This window comes from Microcaecilia unicolor, chromosome 5, assembly GCF_901765095.1.
Source record: "Microcaecilia unicolor chromosome 5, aMicUni1.1, whole genome shotgun sequence".
Classification (NCBI taxonomy): Eukaryota; Metazoa; Chordata; class Amphibia; order Gymnophiona; family Siphonopidae; genus Microcaecilia; species Microcaecilia unicolor.
In genome coordinates, this window is record NC_044035.1 from 56,702,597 (window position 1) to 56,725,231 (window position 22,635).

The 22,635-nt window shown below is 45.4% G+C and overlaps 1 protein-coding gene across 1 annotated transcript in view; it reads left to right on the forward strand.

Annotated features, from left to right (window-relative positions):
- The window catches only part of CNNM1 (cyclin and CBS domain divalent metal cation transport mediator 1), a 300,200-nt gene that overhangs the window by 114,660 nt on the left and 162,905 nt on the right, over window positions 1-22,635 (forward strand). The window contains exons 2-3 of the mRNA XM_030204797.1: window positions 12,934-13,077; window positions 14,917-15,057. Of these exons, the coding sequence (XP_030060657.1) occupies window positions 12,934-13,077; window positions 14,917-15,057 (285 nt within the window). The remainder of the gene's footprint in view (window positions 1-12,933; window positions 13,078-14,916; window positions 15,058-22,635) is intronic.

The window sequence follows — 22,635 nt, forward strand, 5'->3', positions numbered from 1 at the left end:
AACGGTATGTGAGGAAGTCGATATGTATCCCTTAAGGATACTCCATCACAGAGTCAGAATCACCTTAAAACTCTGTCCTACCCATGGGGGAAGTGACACAAGAGGGGTAGAACCAGGAGGGCAAGGCCCAGAAAGTATAAAAACTCAGTGCACAGCTTTAAGGAGGCCCAGAGAGAAGCAGTGAAGGCCTACTGCATATGTCTTCATCTGGTGTCTGAACTGCAATCGCAATAGCCATGTAGGCCAAGTTTAACTTGGGACCTTGAAGAATGGTATTCTTGACCCAGCCGGAGGCAAGCTGTTGAATATTTATTTTATTTTTTTAGTTTAAATATGTTTATTGAACAGATAGATCACAGACAGTAAAAATATTAGCACACTCAACGTAATCGAACAGCGTACTCTGTCAAGAAGATGACAACAGTGAAGAATTTTTGAAAAATACCCCCCTCACCAATGTACCGTCCACCCTTGTAACTTGCATACCCCAACCCAAACATCCCATGCCCAGCCTATCCCCCCACCCTCCCATATAAACACAACCTTCCCACACTCCCTAAAGTATTAGAGTCCTAACCAAGTATTCCTTGTAAAGATTACATCTTGAATATGTGCAAAAAGGTGGAATGAACTCTCATCGATAAAGTGGCCAGATATGATGTTCACACTTCGAGAAATAGTTTTTTAGCCCTTGGCCCTCTTGTTTCCATAGTAAAACGCAGTATAAGCAGATCATACATTGGATTCCTCCATTGCATAATGGTAAGGGCCTGGTCCTTAATCCACTGGAGCATGATACAACGCTTGGCAATCAAAACTGCCTTCCAAAGTAATAATACAGAAACTTGAGTTCCTGCCTCTATTTTAGCCATATTGTCGAGGAGGCAACACTGTGGGGTTGGTTCCCACTGACAATCATACATGTGGCTAAGCTGCAGCCACAATAACCCCCAAAAGCAACGAATAGGGGCACAATCCCATACACAATGTTTATGACGCATCTAATGTGCCATATTTAAGACAAGATCCATCTATCGAGAGACCCATCTTTTTCACACGAGAGGGAAACATAGAGATGCACATAAGAAACTTATAGTGCAGCTGTTGTAATTGGATACTGTCCACCAGTTTAGAGCCCTCTTGGAAGCTGAGCAAAAATTCTTCCACGTCATAAGGACCAAAGTATCCAATCCATTTGTCCAGAATAAGCGATAACTGGGTAGAGCCCAGGGGTTTCTGAAAACCATCATAATAACTGCCCATCAAGTGTTTATGAGTCGCTGGCTGGGGCCTATCTTATTAAAGCTGGATTCTTCAAAATCAATCCAAGATGTTCAAAACAGAGAGTGTACATAGTGATGCAATTGTCTGTAAGTGTACCATTCCCTAGGCAAAAGTCCATACTGTTGTTGGAGTGACTCAAAGGAAAGCATCACTGGTTCATCCCCTTCAATAACATGATGAAGCACTAAAATTCCCTTATTCACCCACCACTGGAAAACACAGCAGTGCATCCCTGGAGGAAAGGATGCATTACCCAAAAGTGGTAAAATCTGAGAGGAATAGGCATGCAAACAAAAATGCTTGTGAATATAATTCTATGTCTTTCTTAATTGTCTCAATAACGAATGCTTTCTCTACCAGGGAGACAAATGCTTGCTTTTTATATGTAGTAAATATCCCAATGAACAATCCTCATGAATCGTTCTTTCTAGCTAATTATTACAAAACTCTGAGGTACCATAGGCACAGTCCCGAATGTCGTAAATGACAGGCTACATTTATAGGCCTTCAAATCTGGTCAACCCATCTCTATCCCGGCAGTGAAGCTGCAGATGGTGCAGAGGCATACAAGACTCCCCCCCCCCCCCCCCCCCCCAGAAAGCACTTTAAAATAGTATTCCAGCTGCATAAATCAGCTGGTTTCAAAATAATAGGCAGATGTTGAAGAGGATATAGCCATTTTGGAAGAAGAACCATCTTAACAAGATAGACCCTCCCCACAGAGGCAAGGGAGCCCAATGGGAATATAAATTTTTGGAAATCTGCAATAAAGCTGGTACATTAGTCTCATATAAATGGGCTGAATTATTAGGGATATGTAGACCCAGATATTTCTAAGTTGATTTTGCCTAGCGCAAGGGGATGGTACCCAACCAATCACCAACCCGAAAGCTAAGTACCTCTGATTTATCAGTATTTATCCAAAGACCTGAAAAGGAGCCACATAGATGTGATAAATCGAGTGCTGTAGGTAAAGTGAGAGCTGGGTAGCTAATGCAGTCAGTAAATCATCTGCATATAATTCTAATTTAAATTGATGGGCACCCACTGGTATTTATTTTATTTATTTCCAACTTGCTATACCACCTTTAACTGACAAAGCGGGACAAAGCAGTTTATAATCTAAATCACACAAAGAAATATGAGAAAAGAACTACAACTCATGAAAAGAAAAAATTCATTCATAACAACAAATAGCTATCAGAGAATAAACATTCTACACAGGACCTAGTAGGCTGGAACACCCTCTCCCCCCCCCCCCCCCCCCCCCCCAAAAAAAAAATCAGGTTGAATAGGCCTGGTTGAAAAGCCAGGTTTTATATTTTATTATGTTTATTGTTCAAATTGTAGAAACAGATACATCACATACATATAGAAATACACAATGACCAAACAGGTTTTCAAAAACTTCTGATGCCCCTCCACCTCCCCATATTCCCTTGTTCCCCTCCTCTCCCTCCCCCCCCCCCTTCCAACACAGGATAAGTGAAAAAAACAGCATGGAGATATGTCTGCCAAACTGCAACGCTAAAGTCAGATATTAAGTGGCGGCTACGCACCACATGTGGTAATGAGGTCCAGAAAGGTTCCCAAATGTAGTGAATGATTTTCCCTTAAAAGTCTAGTGATTCCACCGACTGGTGCTCCATCATGAGTAAAGATATCATATAAGAACGCTAAAGTGGTAATGTTGAAGATTCCTCAGACAGCCAAGTAGTACAATATTGTCTTTTTAGCCATAAGAACAACTTTTTTCAAAAGTCTTTTACAGCCGTTTGGGACCACACATGTAATTCAGAAACGTGTGAACAAAAGAAGTGGGCTATCCAAACAAGTACAATTCCATGTTCTGGAGTAAACATAAGGTTCCAAAATCTGTGTACTTTCAGGCAGTGCCAGAACATGTGTCCCAGTAAGGCTTCCCTTGAACAGCATTTTGGACAACAAGATGAACTGGAAATTCCCACTCTGTGGGCTCTATTTGAAACAATACATAATTTCCAAAATACTTTATAATTGGCTTCCCTTAGCAACATATTCAGGATCCAGCCTTCTAAAGCACTGATGTATTTCTCCAATCGAGGTCCAATCAGGGGAATGCCCAAATCCACTGCCCATTGGCCTGCTAGTTATAATCCATAGCCATAATATGGGTTTTTAAATAGGCATGATGAAATCGCAAGGGTACTACGTGACTACAAGATGGGAGTTTAAGCTTAGAGCTTCTACTAGAGCATTTTGTACATTCAATCCCAGTGCTGTGTGAGGTGAGGAACTTACGTCAGTCCAAGATGGCTGCATAGGATGGAAGCTTCGAAGTGAGCTCCTGAAACCCTGGTTGGTCTTGGACACCTCAGCTACAGTTGGTCACCCTGATCTGGGGTAACCAACAAGTAGAGAACCAATCAGTCCATGGACCAGATAGGGAAACGTCAAACCAGCGACGCGGAGGAGAGACGGAGTCCTGATTCGATTTACCAAAGTGGAGCAGCAAAACTCACCAGCCCAGCACGAGTCACCCCAGACACAGCTTGAGAATCACATGGTACAGCATTCCACCACTCCAGCCGTGCAGAGGAACGGGAGCAAAAGACCAAGTTGCCACGTGGCTGTTGCCAGACAGGGCTGCTGGATCGGAAAGCAGTGCAACCTGTTGGAGCACACATGTATCTTGGCCCTCTGCTCACTGCAGTCAGGCCAAAACCCTCTGCATTTGCCACCCTCAGGAGATGTGGGATCTGGCGAAATCCCCCCCCCCCCCCCCCACACATCAATAGAAGGGACAGGGGAGACGGGCTTCCTCACCATGAGACACCAAACCAAGATGGGGCATAACATATTGGATCCAAGCGGGGTAAACGGAGGGGCATTGAAAGACACAGCATGGTCCTAACAACCCCAGAGCCACAGCTGACCAAACCTGCCGATAAGGACGCCTACACGGGACTTCGAAAAAAAATTGTGTTGGAGGCAAAAACACATAGTAAAAAATTTTCTCTGAGGACAGGCAGGCTGCTTGTTCTCACATGTGGGTCGATGTTGAGGTGCGGTCGAGTTTTTTCCCCGCTCCTCTCACGCCCAGGAAAGAGTCTTTTTCGCTTTGCAGCTTTTGCCGTTTTTTCTTTTCTTTTGGTACAATTTACCGTTTAAAAAAAAAAACTTTCCCATAGTTTTTCTTTATTTTTTTGCCCTTTTAAAGTTTCCTTTCTTTTTCGACACAGCCGGCTTAGGCCGCGCGGTCAGGTTGTTCCCTGCTTTTCATGCCCTTTTTTCTTTTAACAGGCATGATCGTGTCTTTTGATTTTGCCAAAGCCATTTTTCCTTCCATGTCATCAAAGACACCCAGTGGCTTCAAACGTTGTACTCAGTGCAACCGAAGCATCTCGGGTACCGATACCCACGTCTGGTGTATCCAGTGCCTTGGGCCCGACCATAGCCCAGCCGCTTGTAGTCTGTGACTTCGTATGAAGAATGGACTCAAGTATCTTGAGAGGCCCAACGAGAGAAGCTTTTTGGGGCTTGGTCCGGTCCGTCGACATCAGTACCGAGGTCGGCGGCATCGACATCGAGGGACGCATCGACGTCGGGAGCGAAGGTAATGACTATGGAACGAACAACTCGTGCTGGGAGCAGTGAGGCATCGAGTGGGTCTCCACCTGTCTCGAGGCCTCCTGTTATGCAGGCCCCCTGGGACCGACCTTCGTCGGACCCAGCCCTGAGGAGACGTGAGGATTCCATGTCTTCCTCAATTGTACCGAGGAGTCTTGATGACGGGCATCGAGCGAAGGCAAAGAAGCACAGTCATCGTTCTCCTTCGACACACGGTGCTGGGATCTCCGGGGCGTCAAGGGATTCGGCACCCGAGAAGCGTCGGCGCCGAGAGGATCGCTGTCCCTCTATTCAGGAGGTGCCGATGTGTTGGTCTAGCAGCCCAGTACGTGCTCCCGAGCCTCGACAGATTTACCGACCCCGCAGCCTTATCCGGCGGCTCTCAACGAGCGCATCAGGGCCCTGCTTCCAGAGCTTCTGGAAGGGTTACTGCGCCAGTCTGCTTCGGTGTCAGGGGTGCTTGCGCCTTCCGTACCGTCTGCTGCAGCAGTATCTGGCCCTTCGCTTGTGGTGAGGTCCCTGAACCTTCCCCTCTACCAGACAGGAGACTCCACCGGAGAGTTTATCCTTTACCTCCTTTGTCTGGGAAATGGCTGCGGCTATTCCCTTATTTATTTATTTTTATTTTTGTTACATTTGTACCCCGCAGTTTTCCCACTCATGGCAGGCTCAATGCGGCAGGCAATGGAGGGTTAAGTGACTTGCCCAGAGTAACAAGGAGCTGCCTGTGCTGGGAATCGAACTCAGTTCCTCAGTTCCCCAGGACCAAAGTCCACCACCCTAACCACTAAGCCACTCCTCCACCCCTTCCCTATGGAGGTTGAGGATGAGCCCAGGGCTGAGATGCTCGAGGTCCTGGATTATCCTTCTCCACCTAGATAGGCTGCAACGGCTCCTTTGCATAATGTACTGATGGAAGTCCTTATGCGAAACTGGTCGTTCCCTCTGTCTAATCCCGTGATCCCGAAAAGAACTGAATCCCAATATCGGATCCACGGGGAACCTGGATTGATGAAGTCTCAGCTATCTCACAATTCCATGGTGGTGGACTCCGCTCTCAAAAGAGCCAAGAGTACTAGGGACTATGCCTCGGCGCCCCCAGGCAGAGAATCTAGGACCTTGGACTCTTTTGGGAGGAAGGCGTATCAGGCCGCTATGCTCACTGCCAAAATCCACACATACCAGCTCTTCATGAGCATCCACTTGCGGAACTCGGTGAAGCAACTGTCTAACTTGGTTGATGCACTCCCTCCGGACCAGGCCGAGCCTTTTCGTCAGGTGGTTAGGCAGCAGAAGGCATGTTGAAAATTCCTGGCCAGGGGTACGTTCGACACATTTGATGTAACATCCAGGATCGCTGCCCAAGGTATAGTGATGCGCAGACTCTCATGGCTGCGTGTCTCTGACCTGGATCATTTGGTCCAACAGCGGATGGCAGATGTTTCTTGCTGGGCGGATAACCTTTTTGGTGAGAAAGTAGAGGATCTGGTTGACCAGTTCAAGAAGCACAATGATGGGATTCTCTCTCCCACCGGGCATCTTGTTCTACTACCTCTTCATCTAGGAGGTTTTTTGGAGGGAAGAGGAGTGCTCCCTATTCCAATGCTAGGCATAGGTACACTCCTGCTTCTCGACAGCCTGTCCAAACACAGTCCCAGCATGCTCGTTCTCGTCAACAGCGTCCGCCTAAGGCCTCTGCGGCTCCCCAGAAAAAGCAAGGGACGGGATTTTGACTGGCTGCAGTTGAGCATAGCCTCAGTAAAAGTGTCCATGCCGGACGACTTGCCGGTCAGGGGGAGGTTGATATTTTTTCACCAAAGGTGGCCTCTCATAACCTCCGACCGGTGGGTTCTTCAAATAGTCCGGTCAGGATACACCCTCAATCTGGTATCCAAACCTCCAAATTGTCCACCGGGAGCTCTTTATTACAGTTCCCAGCACAAGCAGGTACTTGCAGAGGAACTTTCCACCCTTCTGAAGGCCCAAGTGGTCGAACCCGTTCCACCAGGAGAAGAAGGGCTGGGATTCTATTCCAGGTACTTCCTTGTGCAAAAGAAAATGGGGGGATGCGTCCCATCCTAGACCTAAGGGCTCTGAACAAATTTCTTATCCGAGAAAAGTTTAGGATGGTTTCCCTAGGCACCCTTCTTCCCATGTTTCAGGAAAATGATTGGCTATGCTCTCTGGACTTAAAGGATGCTTACACACACATCTCGATACTTCCAGCTCACAGGAAGTAGCTTCGATTTCGGCTGGGAACTCAGCACTTTCAGCACCGTGTACTGCCTTTTGGCCTGGCGTGTTTACCAAATGCTTAACTGTAGTCGCAGCGTCGCTACGCAGACTGGGAGTGCATGTGTTTCCTTATCTCAACGAAGGAGGGTGCACTGGAGTCCATGCGAATGACTATTTGGGTGCTAGAGCTACTAGGGTTCATCATAAATTATCCCAAGTCCCATCTCACCCCGGTCCAAGCATTGGAATTCATTGGAGTCCTGTTGAACACTCAGACAGCTTGAGTTTATCTTCCTGACACAAGGGCGGACAATCTTCTCTTCCTGGTGTCCATGGTTTGAGCGTCTCACCAGGTCACAGCTCGGCAGATGTTGAGACTTCTGGGGCACATGGCTTCCACAGTTCATGTCATGCCCATGGCACGTCAATTGGCCCTAGCTTCCCAGTGGTTTCAAGCTGCGGGGGATCTAGAGGATGTCATCCAACTGTCCACCGGGTTTCGGAATTTTCTCCACTGGTGGGCGATTCGATCCAATTTGACCATGGGACAACCATTCCAAGTTCCTCAGCCACGAAAAGTGCTGACGACGGATGCATCTCTCCTGGGGTGGGGAGCTCATGTAGATGGGCTCCACACTCAGGGAGCATGGTCCTTTCAGGAAAAAGGTCTTCAGATCAACCTCCTGGAATTAAGAGTGATCTGGAACGCTCTAAAGGCTTTCAGAGATCGGCTGTCCAACGAAATCATTTTAATTCAGACAGACAATCAGGTTGCCATGTATTACACCAACAAGCGGGGGGGGGGGGGGGGGGCACCGGAACTTGCCCTCTGTGTCTGGAAGCCGTCCAGATGTTGCTTTGGGCTTGTCGTCACGGCATATTCGTCCAAGCAACTTATCTGGCAGGCGTAAACAGCAGTCTGGCCGACAGGTTGAGCAGGATAATGCAACCTCACGAGTGGTCACTGAACATGGGCGTAGTCTGCAAGATCTCCCGAGCGTGGGGCACCCCCTCAGTAGATCTTTTTGTCACTCAGATCAATCACAAAGTCCCTCAGTTCTGTTCCAGGCTTCAGGCCCACGACAGACTAGCATCAGATGCCTTTCTCCTGCATTGGGGGACAGGCCTTCTGTATGTGTATCCTCCCATACCTCTAATAGGGAAGACTTTGCTGAATCTCAAGCAAGACTGCGGAACCATGATCCTGATTGCACCCTTCTGGCCGCATCAGATTTGGTTCCCTCCGCTTCTGGAGTTGTCCTCCGAAGAACCGTGGAGATTGGATTGTTTTCCAACCCTCATCATTCAGAATGAGGGGTTGCTTCTACATCCCAATCTCCAGTCTCTGGCTCTCATGGCCTGGATGTTGAGAGCTTAAAATTTGCCTCCTTGGGTCTTTCAGAAGGTGTCTCCCAAGTCTTGCTTGCTTTCAGGAAAGATTCCACAAAGAGGTGTTACTCTTTCAAATGGAGGAGGTTTGCCGTCTGGTGTGACAGCAAGGCCCTAGATCCTCTTTCTTGCCTACACAGACCCTGCTTGAATACCTTCTACACTTATCAGTCTGGTCTCAAGACCAACTCCGTAAGGGTTCACCTTAGTGCGATTAATGCTTATCATCGCCTTGTAGAGGGTAAGCCTATCTCTGGACAGCCTTTAGTTGTTCGCTTCATGATAGGTTTGCTTTTGTCAAAGCCCCCTGTCAAACCTCCACCAGTGTCATGGGATCTGTACGTCATTTTCACCCAGCTGGTGAAGCCTCCTTTTGAGCCACTGAGTTCCTGCCATCTGAAGTACTTGACCTGGAAGGTCGTTTTCTTGATGGCTGTTACTTCAGCTTGTAGAGTCAGTGAGCTTCAGGCCTTGGTAGTGCATGCACCTTATATCAAGTTCCATCACAACAGAGTAGTCCTCTGCACGCACCCTAAGTTCCTGCCAAAGGTGGTGTCGGAGTTCCATCTGATCCAGTCGATTGTCTTGCCAACATTCTTTCCCCGTCCTCATACCCGCCCTGGCGAAAGCAGTTTGCACACTTTGGATTGCAAGAGAGCAATGGCCTTTTAAGTGGAGCGGAGAAAGCCCTTTAGACAGTATGCCCAGTTGTTTGTCTCTTTTGATCCCAACAGGAGGGGAGTCGCCATCGGAAAACGCACAATCTCCAGTTGGCTAGCAGATTGCATATCTTTCACTTATGCCTAAGCTGGGCTGACTCTTGAGGGCCATGTCACAGTTCACAATGTTAGAGCCATGGCTGCATCAGTGGTTCACTTAAAGTCATCCTCCATTGAGGAGATTTACAAGGCTGCAGCATGATCATCAGTCCACACATTCATATCTCACTATTGCCTCCAGCAGGACACCCGACGCGACAGTTGGATTGGGCAGTCGGTGCTGCAGAATCTGTTCGGGGTTTAGAATCCAACTCCACCCCCCTAGACCCTTTTTTGTTCGGAGAAAGCGAAGATACATACTTGTAGCAGGTATTCTCCAAGGACAGCAGGGCGATTGTTCTCACAAACCCGCCCACATCCCCTTTGGAGTTGTTATTTGTTTATTATTTACTTTTTGATTAAACTGTGCAGGAACGCTCACTTGACGGGCGGGAAATGGGCTGTGCATGCGCGGTGCGTGCTGCATGCACACCAGAAGGCTCTGGCAAGATTTTTTAAATATTTTGCTTACAAAAATGCCGGTTCCCGGGCCGACGCGGATGTTGACCCACATGTGAGAACAATCAGCCTGCTGTCCTCGGAGAATACCTGCTACAGGTATGTATCTTCGCTTTTTAGGTATATTAAAAGCAGGAAGCCGGCAAAAGAATCAGTTGGACCGCTAGATGACTGAGGGGTAAAAGTTGTTATCAGGGAAGGCAAAGCCATAGCGGAGAGATTAAATTAATTCTTTCCTTCTGTCTTCACTGAGAAAGATTTGGCAGAGATACCGGTGCCAGAAATGGGATTCAAAGCTGATGAGTTGGAGAAACTGAATTAATTTTCTATAAACCTGGAGGATGTAATGGGGCAGTTATACAAATTGAAGAGTAGCAAATCTCCTGGACTGGATGGTATTCATCCCAGAGTACTGATAGAACCGAAAAATGAACTTGTGGAGCTATTGTTAGTAATATGTAATTTATCCTTAAAATCGAGCGTGGTACCGGAAGATTGGAGGGTGGCCAATGTAACACTGATTTTTAAAAAAATGTTCCAGAGTAGATCCGGGAAATTATAGACCAGTAAGTCTGACGTCGGTGCCCGGCAAAATGGTAGAAACTATTATAAAGAACAAAATTACAGAGCATATTCAAAAGCATGGATTAATGAGACAAAGTCAACATGGATTTAGTGAAGGGAAATCTTGCTTCACCAATCTGTTACATTTCTTTGAAGGAGTGAACAAATATGTGGATAAAGGTGAGCTGGTTGATATTGTGTATCTGGATTTTCAGAAAGCATTTGACAAAGTACCTCATGAAAGTCTCCAGAGGAAATTGGAGAGTCATGGGATAGGAGGTAGTGTCCTATTGTGGATTAAAAACTGGTTAAAAGATAGATAGAAAACAGAGAGTAGGGTTAAATGGTCAGTATGCTCAATGGAGAAGGGTAGTTAGTGGGGTTTCCCAGGGGTCTGTGCTGGGACCGCTGCTTTTTAACATATTTATAAGTGACCTAGAGATAGGAGTAACTAATGAGGTAATTAAATTTATTTATTTGTTACATTTATATCCCACATTTTCCCACCTATTTGTGAGCTCAATTTGGCTTACATAGTACCGGAGAGAGGCGTTACAGACTCCGTTTTAAACAAATACAAAGTGATGTTGTGGTAAGATAAAGTTCATGTGGCACAGCCACACTAGGGAATCGTACAATGGAAGAGTTGTGTTATGTTGATTACGTTCTTTAGTTTTGTTGTGTGGCAGAGATCAGGCATTTATGTTGGATCGGTGATCGGTAGGGTATGCCTTTTTAAACAGGTTAGTTTTAGTGTTTTCTGGAAGTTTAGGTGGTCGTTCATAGGTTTCAAGGCTTTTGGTAATGCGTTCCACAGTTGTGTGCTTATGTAGGAAAAGCTGAACACGTAAGTTGATTTGTATTTGAGTCCTTTGCAGCTTGGGTAGTGCAAATTTAGGTACGTTCGTGTTGATTCGGATGTGTTTCTAGTTGGTAGGTCGATCAAGTCTGTCATGTATCCCGGAGCTTCACCGTAGATAATTTTGTGAACCAGAGTGCAGATTTTGAAAGCAATGCGTTCTTTGATCGAGAGCCAGTGTCGTTTTTCGCGAAGGGGTTTTGCACTTTCAAATTGCGTTTTTCCGAAGATAAGCCTAGCTGCCATGTTTTGAGCGGTCTGAAGTTTCTTTAAGGTTTGTTCTTTGCATCCCGCATAAATTCCATTGCAGTAGTCTACATGGCTTAGTACCATTGATTGTATCAGGTTGCGAAATTTTCCCCTCAGGAAGAATTGTTTCACGCGTTTGAGTTTCAACATAGAGTGGAACATTTTCTTTGTTGTGGGTGTTACTTGGCTCTCTAGTGTTAAGTTGCGGTCCATTGTAACGCCGAGGATTTTCAGGCTGTCTGAGATAGGGAGGGTGTAATCTGGGGTGTTGATAATTGTGGGGTTATCAGAGCTGTGTAGGAATGAGAGGATGAGACAGTGTGTTTTTTCTTTGTTTAGTTTTATTTGAAATGCATTTGCCCAAGATTCCATGATGTTCAAGCTGCTGATGACACAACGTTATTTAAATTGCACGAGTATTGTGAAAAATTACAAGAGAACCTTACGAGACTGGGCGTCTAAATGGCAGATGACGTTTAATGTGAGCAAGTGCAAAGTGATGCATGTGGGAAAGAGGAACCCAAATTATAGCTATGTCATGCAAGGTTCCACGTTAGGAGTCACCGACCAAGAAAGGGATCTAGGTGTTGTCATTGACGATACGCTGGGACCTTCTGCTCAGTATGCTGCTGTGGCTAAGAAAGCAAATAGAATGTTAGGTATTATTAGGAAAGGAATGGAAAACAAAAATGAGGACATTATAATGCCTTTGTATCACTCCATGGTGCGACCGCACCTCGAATATTGTGTTCAATTCTGGTCGCCGCATCTCAAAAAAGATATAGTGGAATTAGAAAAGATGCAGAGAAGGGCAACGAAAATGATAAAGGGGATGGGATGACTTCCCTATGAGGAAAGGCTAAAGCGGCTAGGGCTCTTCAGCTTGGAGAAAAGGCGGTTGAGGGGAGATATGATAGAGGTCTATAAAATAATGAGTGGAGTTGAACGGGTAGACGTGAAGCGTCTGTTTACGCTTTACAAAAATACTAAGGACTAGGAGGCATGCAATGAAGCTGCAAAGTAGTAAATTTAAAACGAATCTAAGGAAATTTTTCTTCACTCAATGTGTAATTAAACTCTGGAATTCATTGCCAGAGAATGTAGTAAAGGCGGTTAGCTTAGCAGGGTTTAAAAAAGGTTTGGACGGCTTTGTAAAGGAAAAGTGCATAGACCATTATTAAAATAGACTTGGGGGGAAAACATTGCTTATTTCTGGGATAAGGAGCATAAAATGTTTTGTACTTTTTTGTGATCTTGCCAGGTATTTGTGACCTGGATTGGCCACTGTTGGAAACAGGATGCTGGACTTGACGGACCTTTGGTCTGTCCCAGTATGGCAATACATATGTATTTATGCTTTAGCTGTAACTTTAGAATTTTGAGCCAGTTGATTAGAAATTAAATTGTTATTGTATGTGTGGTTATTTAACTTATTTTGTGTGTGTGTTTCCTTTGTTGATTTTCTAGGTAAATCCCACTTGGCAGTTGTTCAGAGGGTTAATAATGAAGGTGAGGGAGATCCATTTTATGAAATAATGGGAATCATCACATTGGAAGATATTATAGAAGAAATAATAAAATCTGAGATTCTGGATGAAACCGATCTTTATGGTAAGTGTTTATTGCTATAACCATTAAGTGGCTAAAATAATTTTTTATTAGAAATATACAGACCAATATTTAAATGGATGTTTATGTTTAGTGGCCAGCACTAAATGTATAAGTCCTCTGTCTGTGGATTTTTAGAGGCACTATTCTGCTAAAAATTTTTCTAAATGCCCTCCACTATCCAGATAGTACAGGGGCAGTATGAAAGTGGAAATGATGAGTGAGGTAATGAAATTTGCAGATGACACAGAAGTATTCAAAGCTGTTAAATCACATGTGGGCTATGAGAAATTGCAGGAAGACCTTACAAGACTGGAAGACTGGGCATCCAAATGGCAAATGCAGTTAACCCAAATTATAGCTGCTACTTGCTACGTTCCACATTAGGAGTCAACTACCCAAGGCACTAGTGGACAATATGTTAAAATCTTCTGCTCAGGGTGTGGTATGAGGGTATTCTGCCAAATTATATGTAGAGTGCTATCCATATAGCATAGCTCAACAGATTAATGTGTGCCTGTGAAAAAGCAGTCCTAATTTAAACTGCCCTCTGCTGCGTGTACTCCAGGCACTGGATTGCGAGGTTCCTTGTTTTGATAGCTGCGGCTCTATGCCACTTAGACTGCTTTTTCTCCTTTTTGAGGTCGGCGAAGTTAGACTTTTTAGCGTGACCACCCAGTGATTTTTTCATGTTCAAAAATGTTTGCACTATAAAACTACCATTATGTGGAAAAACAAAAGGGGGGGTGTATCAGCTTACTGCTAATGATGTCATGGTAACGTAGACTTTTGTACAAAATACTAGTGGTCTCTAAATTTGCCGAACCTAAACCCCTTGGACTACCATGTCTGGGAGCAATGTTGGAAGCCTATCATAAGCTCCATCCAAAGCTGCAAACAACTGCCGAATTCAAGGAAGTGCTGCAAGTGATCTTGGACAGCCTACCTCAGGGACCAATTGACAAGGCTGTCCCAGATCACCTGCTGCGCTTCCTTGTGTCTGGCAATTGTTTGCAGCTTTGGGTGGAACTTATGATAGACCTCCAACATTGCTCCCCAAACATGATAGTCCAAGGAGTTTAAGTCCGGCAAATTTAGAGGCCAAACATCCCAAAGTGATTGAAGGCCTTTGGTAAAGCTGGGGTTGTTGGACACGTTGCGCAATCACAGTGACTGCAAAATTCTGACACACTGTTAATTGCATCATTTGATTGATGCTATTTTTAATGTGTTTTAGCTGAGAACATTTTTTAACATGCAAAATTCGCTAGGTAGTAATGCTATCAGTAGCGTTAACATTGCTTAAGATAGTATGATGCTAAAGTACATAAATTTCTCATTGAGATTCAAAGCGGTTGCTGAGAAAAGCAAAAGAAGTCAGCAAATTTCTGTAACAAAGGACTTATGTATGCAACTCTCCAATCTGAGTAAGTACATTTGCATATTGCCCATGTCACCAAAACTGATAATTGAGCAATTGGGGATTTTTCTATAATTTTATGATTTATCTTCAACAATTACAGAAAATGTATTGGCCTTGATAGCAGTTCATGTGAATCTATGTCTCTTTAACAGTCTGGTAGAAAATGAATTGGTGAACCAAGGTTTTCTTGTATTCTCCCTCAAGAAAATGAGAAACTTACCATGCAGCAAAAAGAGAAGCTTCCTAGGAAAGCAGGGCAAATGAACTGAAGAAATGAATTACACACTGAAATTATTTGTCAGGGAACCAACATAATAAAAAAACTTTTTGGAAAATTTCCAGTATTTGCAGTATCAGGCTGTTGATCTCACATAGTTCAGCTTTTGCCATATAAATGATCTTGCTTTCTGTTTATAAAGCAGATAATCAGAAAAAACAGAGAATTCCTTACAAAGAACGAAAGCAGCATGACTTTGCTCTCTTCAAGCTCTCTGATAGTGTGATGAAGGTGAAGATTTCTCCACAGCTTTTGCTGGCCACACACAGGTTTATGGCAACAGGTGGGTGAATTAGTATTTAAAGAGTATGTCTCGGCTTCTACCTCTTTGTAATCAGGGCCTGCGGAACCCGATAAGCATGGCAGGGGGGGGGGGCGCTGACCTCTGGAGGGCACCACAAGCCATGCTTACCACCGCCTGGGCAGCTCACAGTTCCAGCCCAGCTGCAGGCAGCTCTCAAATCCCACCTTCCCATCCTCAGCTCCCTGACAGCCCTCCCTTCATTCCTGCTGCCCTGGGGAGTTTAAATCTTTTATTTTACCTCTAGTCAGAGCAGTGGCGGCGACAGTGAAACCAGCAGGCTCGCCTCTAGCCTTCCCTTTCAGTGTCCCATCCTTGCGGAAGCAGGAAATTACATCAGAGGAAGGCGGGACACAGAGAGAAGGCTGGAGACGAGCCTGCTGCTTTCACTGCCGCCGCCACCGCTGCAACTTGAGGTAAAATAAAAGATTTAAACAACACAGGGCAGCAGGAATGAAAAGGGGGATGTTGGGAGAAGAGAACGGGCAGGTGGGGCTGGGGTGAGTCTCTGGACATGGATGGGAGGGGAGGATAGGGGGCAAAGCAGAATCGCTGGATATGGATGGGAGAAGAGGGCAGGTGAGATGGGAGAAGAGGGCAGGTGAGAGAGGAGAAATTGCTGGACATGGAAGGGAGGACAGGGCCCATGGAGCGAGGAGAAATCGCTGGACATGGAGGGGAGGGCAGAGAGGAGAATTGCTGGGCATGGATGGATGGGGGGGGCAGGGGAGATGGAAGAATTGCTTGATATGGAGGAGAGGGCAAGGGAGAGAGGAGAATTGCTGGACATGGATGGATAGATGGATGGAGGGAAGAGAGGAGAGTTGCTGACATGGATGGATAGAGGGGAGAGAGGAGAGTTGCACATGGATGGAGGGGAGGGCAGGGGAGAGGAGAATTGCTGGACATGGATGGAGGGGAGAAAAGGGGAGAGTGGAGAGTTGCTGGACATGGATGGAGGGGAGGGCAGGGGAGAGAATAGTTGCTGGACATGGAAGGAGGGGAGGACAAGGGAGAGAGGAGAGTTGCTGGAAATGAATGGATGGAGGGGAGGGCAGGAGAAATTCTGGACATGGATAGAGGGTATGGAAGACAGTAAAGAGATGCACATGGAGGGGAGGGGAGAGAGGAGAAATGTTGGACAGGGATGGAGGGAAGAAAAGACAGAGGGAGGAGATGCACATGGATGGAGGGGAAGGGAGAAAGAAGAAATGCTGGACATAGATGAAGGGGAAAGAAGACAGAGGACGTAGATGCACATGGATGGAGGGGAGGGGTGAGAGCAGAAATTCTGGACGGATGGAGGTCAGGGAAGACAGAGGAGAGATGCACATGGATGGAGGGGAGCGAGGAGAAATTATGGACATGGAGGGGAGGGAAGACAGAGGAAGGAGATGCACATGGATGGAGGGGAGAGAGTTAAAATGCTGGACATGGAGGAGAGGGAAGAGAGAGGAAGGAGATGAATATGGATGGAGTACAGTCGGTGTACCCCAAGGATCTGTCCTAGGACCTCTCCTCTTCTCCATCTATACCTCTTCCCTTGGTGCTCTGATCTCATCCCATGGCTTTCAATACCACCTTTACGCTGATGATACCCAGATCTACCTCTCCGCACCGGATATCTCAGCTGAAATCCAGACCAAAGTATCGGCCTGCCTGTCTGACATCGCTGCCTGGATGTCTCGCCGTCACCTGAAACTAAACATGACCAAAACCGAGCTTCTCCTCTTTCCCCCTAAACCTGCCTCTCCTCTCCCCCCGTTCTCTATTTCGGTAGATAACACTCTCACCCTTCCTGTCCCGTCTGCACGCAACCTTGGAGTCATCTTTGACTCCGCTCTCTCCTTCTCTGCTCATATTCAGCAGATTGCCAAAACCTGTCGTTTCTTTCTCTATAATATTAACAAAATTCGCCCTTTCCTCTCCGAGGACGCTACCAAAACCCTTACCCACACCCTTATCACCTCTCGCCTAGACTACTGCAATTTGCTTCTCGCTGGTCTCCCGCTCAGCCATCTATCTCCTCTTCAATCTGTCCAAAACTCTGCTGCGCGTCTTATATTCCGTCAGAGTCGCTATATTCACGTTAGCCCTCTCCTCAAGTCGCTTCACTAGCTCCCTATCCGCTTCCGCATACAGTTCAAACTTCTCCTTTTGACCTATAAGTGCATTCACTCCGCAGCTCCTCAGTACCTTTCCGCTCTCATTTCTCCCTACACTCCTCCCTGTGAACTTCGTTCGCTGGGTAAATGTCTCCTGTCGTCCCCCTTCTCCCCCACTGCTAACTCCCAGCTCCGTTCCTTCTATCTCGCTGCTCCCTATGCCTGGAATAGACTCCCTGAGCCAGTACGTCAGGCTCAATCTCTGGCTGTCTTCAAGTCTAGGCTTAAAGCCCACCTCTTTGCTACTGCTTTCAACTCCTAACCATGACTCTCTTACTCAACACCCTCACTTATCACCCCTACCACTGCAATTTCCCCACCCCTAGCTGTCTGTTCGTCTGTCCAATTTAGATTGTACGCTCTGTTGAGCAGGGACTGTCTTTTCATGTTAACTTGTACAGCGCTGCGTAAGTCTAGTAGCGCTATAGAAATGTTTAATAGTAGTAGTAGTAGTAGGGAGGAGAGAGAGAGGAAGGAGATGCATACTAATGGAGATTAGGGAAAAGGAAGAGAGGAGAAAAACTGCAAATGGATGGAGAAAATAGGTAGAAGCTGGATCCACTCTATACCTCCTTCAGTCAAGTCTGCGGAGGACCCAGCTTTTACTTATGGATGTAGGGCAAGAAATGGAAGGAAGGAAGGAAGGAAGGAGGAAAGTAAAGAAATAAATGGACAGGAAGCCCTGGAAACAGAGTTAAGAGAACAGATAGAGAGCAGCAGAATCAGAGATTGAGACCAACATGATCAGAAAAACTAAGTCACCAGACAACAATGGTAGAAAAAAAATCATTTTATTTTCATTTTAGTGTTTGGAATATGTCCAATTTGAGAATTTACATCTGCTGTCTTATTTTGCAATGTATAGCAATGTGTTTCTTTCTGTTTTTCTGGTACTGTGCTGCATGCAGAGTCAAGCTTCTTAGGATTTCAGGTTACTTTGTGAAGAATTTGAAGAGGGGCTATATCTGTTTTGCATGTGTGACTGCAAGGCCAAGTGTCTGAATAGGGATCTGTTTGTTAGTTTCTGAGATTTTGGTAACATATTGTTTCAGATTTGGCAAGACTGTTCTCCTAATTCCTGGTCTGTATGCTAATTTGATTTGTGTCATTTTGGTTATACTGGAACTGTAACAGCTTACAGAAATTATAATGGGAAAAAACCCCACGTTATTTTTCTTCGTCTATATTGGTGTAATATTTTCAATAATGCCTCTTTATATGTGCCATGGCTGGTAAAAGGGGTGTAGCTACTGTGGGTGTGACTGCTGTAGGGGTAGAGCCATAGTGATCCCGCCCCTGGATGGGTAGGGGCGCCGACTAATAGGCTGCAGGAGGGCGCCAGAAACCCTAGCACCAGCCCTGTTTGTAATGGATGTATATAAGCTTCTGATTTTAGGTTTTAACAAAAAAAATCCCAACGAAACACCCCAGTGCAAAATATAAAATAGTTGTTTATGGACTGAACACTGGAAAAACACCACTCACTGTTATACTTACTCACCCATTACCTGGCTTGTATTATCTACTTGGTTTTTATGTCTTTTCTACGCCGATCTCTTGTTAAGTGACACAAAACATTCTCAGAGGACAAGCAGGACAATAATTACCATAGATGGGTGACGTCCCCGACGGAGCCCTGGTGCGGATGCTGCCCAGTATTCATGTCTGAGAAGCCTTTGGAAGCCTGTACTGCATGTGTGAATACCTTCCTGCCAGCCCAAGTTGCATGTGACCCTTGGTCCTCTTTTTTCCACGGAGCTGACAAAAGTTGTCTTTTCTCATGGCGCATTCTAAATTTATTTTTGGCTCTTTGTGAGCTATTTTTGTGCCTTCCTGCTTGCTTCTGTGAGTATTTCAGGGCATTGTGTCATTTTCCCTTTCTCACCTTTCCTTCCCCATGTTTCCTGTAGAGTTGTTGGTACTTCGATGTTTCTTTTTTCACAGCCCGCAGACATTTTGAGCCTAGGCTCCAGGCCAAGTTTCTGTTTAGTTTTTCTTGAGGAGGCTTTTTTCTTTTTGCTTATCATTGAGCCATTTGATTTCACTGTGGTTATCTTCCCCACGATGTCCCAGAAATCTGCCAGTGGGTTTAAGAAATGCACCCATTGTGCTAGGACCATATCTGTGACCGACCCACACGACATGTGCCTGAAGTGCTTGAGGCGCGATGACTCCTTCTAAAGTGTGCTCAAAATGCAGAAGAAAACCCAAGAACCGAGAGGAGGCGCAAGAGACTTTGCGACACTCAGAATTCCAATACTTCAGCATTGAGAGCATTGTTTCCCAAGGCTTCTGGAGCTGCATTGTATACTGGTGACAAATTGGCATTGATGAGGTCTCCCCCTGCCTTGACATTGAGCATCGGTAACAGACCCACAGGTCAAGCATATTCTAACTTGGCACCGAGGAGACGTGTGAATTCTACATCCTCATTGGCACCGAGGGACTCAAGATGCCGGGCATTTGATCCTCTTCAAAGCACAGTGCCAGGAGTGCTGTGGCGTCAGCATTGCCAGCACCTGAGAAACTTTGGTGGTGTGAGGACCACTCCCCCTCCATTGTATTGGTGCTAACATGCCAGTCTCTTCAGAGCCAGGACCTTACTCTCGATTCAGCATCAAGTATTTCTCAGGCTGTCCCCCCAACGGCACTGCCATAGCCTTTTCTGATGCCTGCCCTTGAGGAATGGTTTTGGATCCTGTTCCAGGAGGGACTGTAGAGCATCCTGGGATGCTCCACCGAGACATCGACGGTACTTACACTGTCTTCTGGAGATGCTCCAGCTCATTCTGGAGACCAATGCTTTTCCTGTTGGCCAGTCGCCGACACAGGAGCCTCGCTGAGCAGCAGAGCTGACGCTGTCTCATGTTGGGGGGAGGAAGTTGCCCCAGGGTCCCAGAGGGGTTCTGCACCTTGGCATCCTCATTCAGGGCCTGGCCATGAGAAAAGTTCAGGATGATTTTCCTGGGCACCCTTCTCCCCGTGATTCAGAACGATTGACAATGCTCTCTTGACTTTGATGCCTATACCCACATTCATATACTTCCAAGACACAGAGAAGTATCTCAGATTTCAGGTGGGGAAACGCCACCAGCAGTATCACATCCTACCTTTTGACCTCACTTTTGCTCCTTTTCACAAAATGCCTTGCCGTAGTTGCTGTAGTCACAACATCGCTATACAGACTTGGGAGTTCATGTGTTTCTGTACTTAGAAGATTGGCTGGTCAAGAGCACATCAAAGGAAGGTACTCAGGAGTCAATGCAGAGAAGTGTTTGGGTGCTGGAATGAGGGAGTTGATAACCAACCCTAGTAAAGTCCCATCTAGAGATCTGAATGAGGTTAGCAAGAATCCTGTGGTTATTGCAGGGATCCTGCAGGGATGGACCCAGGTCCTGAGGAAGTTCCTGCGGAAGTGCAGGCAAGCCTTCCCTTTCCCATTCTCCTGCCCAACTCTGAGCCTCAGGGTGCCCTCCTCAAACACACCTCAGTGCACCCTAGTGGTCTGTTGGCCTCTTTGGGGCAGGAAAGATCCCCCACTCTTTCCTGCTTTCTGCTGCTAATCCGCTTGGGCGGCTACTGCTGGATGGATGGAGTCGTGGATGGGTGGGAGGGGGCTGTAAAAAGGGTGGATGGAGGGAGGGGGCTGGAAAATAGATTGGTAATAGGGACGTACATGTGGGGGGAGGAAGGGGGAAATAGAGCATATGGGATAGAGGGGGACATGCTGCTCACGGATGGGAGGGAAAGGAAAGGGGGACATACTCATGGATGTTTGGTTTTTGAAAAAGTACATCTCTTTTTTTATTTTGTATTTAGCAGAGTACGGAAGTAAATGCATTTTTTTTCTAAACGAAACTGTCGATTACATTAGTGTTCATCCTTCGACAGTGAAAGCCTTGAAAGGTTTCTTTCTTTTTTTTTTTTTGGTCCTTTTTATACCCAAATGGTTAATGTATCTTTACAGGAGGGTGTTATGCCATCTGCATTGAAAGAGGCAGCAGTTAAACCTTTGATAAAAATAAAATAATTCAAAATGAGATCATACAGTCATTGATAATTATTGTCCCATCTCTTCACTGCATTTCTTTGTGAAAGTGTTTGAGTGTTCTGTGTTTCAACAATTAGATGATTATCTCCAAGAACAGGGAATTATTAGATCAATATCAATTTGGCTTTAGAAAAGGTCATGATGACACAAACATTGTTTTTTTTTTAGACGGTGTCAAGACTGGTTTTGATAAATGGACAGAGTTTTTGCTGATTACTTAAAAAATATTTCAGCAGCTTTTGACATGATCAATCATGACATTTTACTGAACCAAATCCATATGACAAACTGGAACAGTATTATGTTGGTTTCGTTCCTTCTTATGTGATAGGAGGTATTGTGTTTTCAATGAGTCAGAGAAATCTGAATTTGTAGCATGTTCAATCAGAGTCCTTCAGGGCTCCTGTCTGTCATTTCTTATTCCGTTATGCATGTTATTGAAACATCTTTGGATGCAACATAAGACATGCTGATATTCTGATATCCAATTTTTGTTGTCAATTGAAACTTTCTTTTGAAGACACTTTTTTATAAAATTGCATTTGTGTCTTGTGAAAATTATCCATTGGATGGAAGGTAATCACCTAAAGCCTTAATATTTCTGAAACTCAAATTGTTTTGTTTGACTTCATTGAGGTTGATTGTCCCAAGGTATTTAGTATGAATAATACTTAGAGATCAGAAACTTGATACATGTCTATGAAGAAACAAGTTCAGAGATGATTTCTAAGATCTTTCATAAACTTAAAATAGTTAGGTTCGTCATGGTGGAAAATGTTTGCAAGGTTTGTCCTTTGATGGACTACTGTAATGGTCTGTTCTTAAGAATTGCGAGTAGCTGATTGAGAGCTTTACAGATTTATCTATACTAACAACAAAGAACACACCAGTTTGTGTCAAGCTTCACAAATATGGATACTTATTTGTTTTAAGGAGAAAGAGACCTCAGAAACCCTTAAGATAAATATCCTAGGGTACAACCAGCATTAGCTTAAGCTGGTATCCTGTTTCTATTATCTGACTCAGAATTCTTATCTCTCTATATAAAAGGCAACACCAATGTTCTATGAAGCCTCCAGCCGGAAGTGTGAAGGGGGAGAGATATCCGGTTTCCCCATGAGTGTCTGCCCCGCCCTCTCTGTAACACAAACAGTCAGTGAAGGAAAACACAGCAAAACAGTGAAGGACTCAGAGGGGGGAGGGGAGAGAGGGCAGAGGGCAGGGACACACACACTCCCACATGCACACAGAAGAAAACCTTGCTAGCTAGCCCCCGTTTCATTTGCATCAGAAACGGGGCTTTTTTACTAGTTTTGTTATATTACTTTTGCTGTGCCACTATTC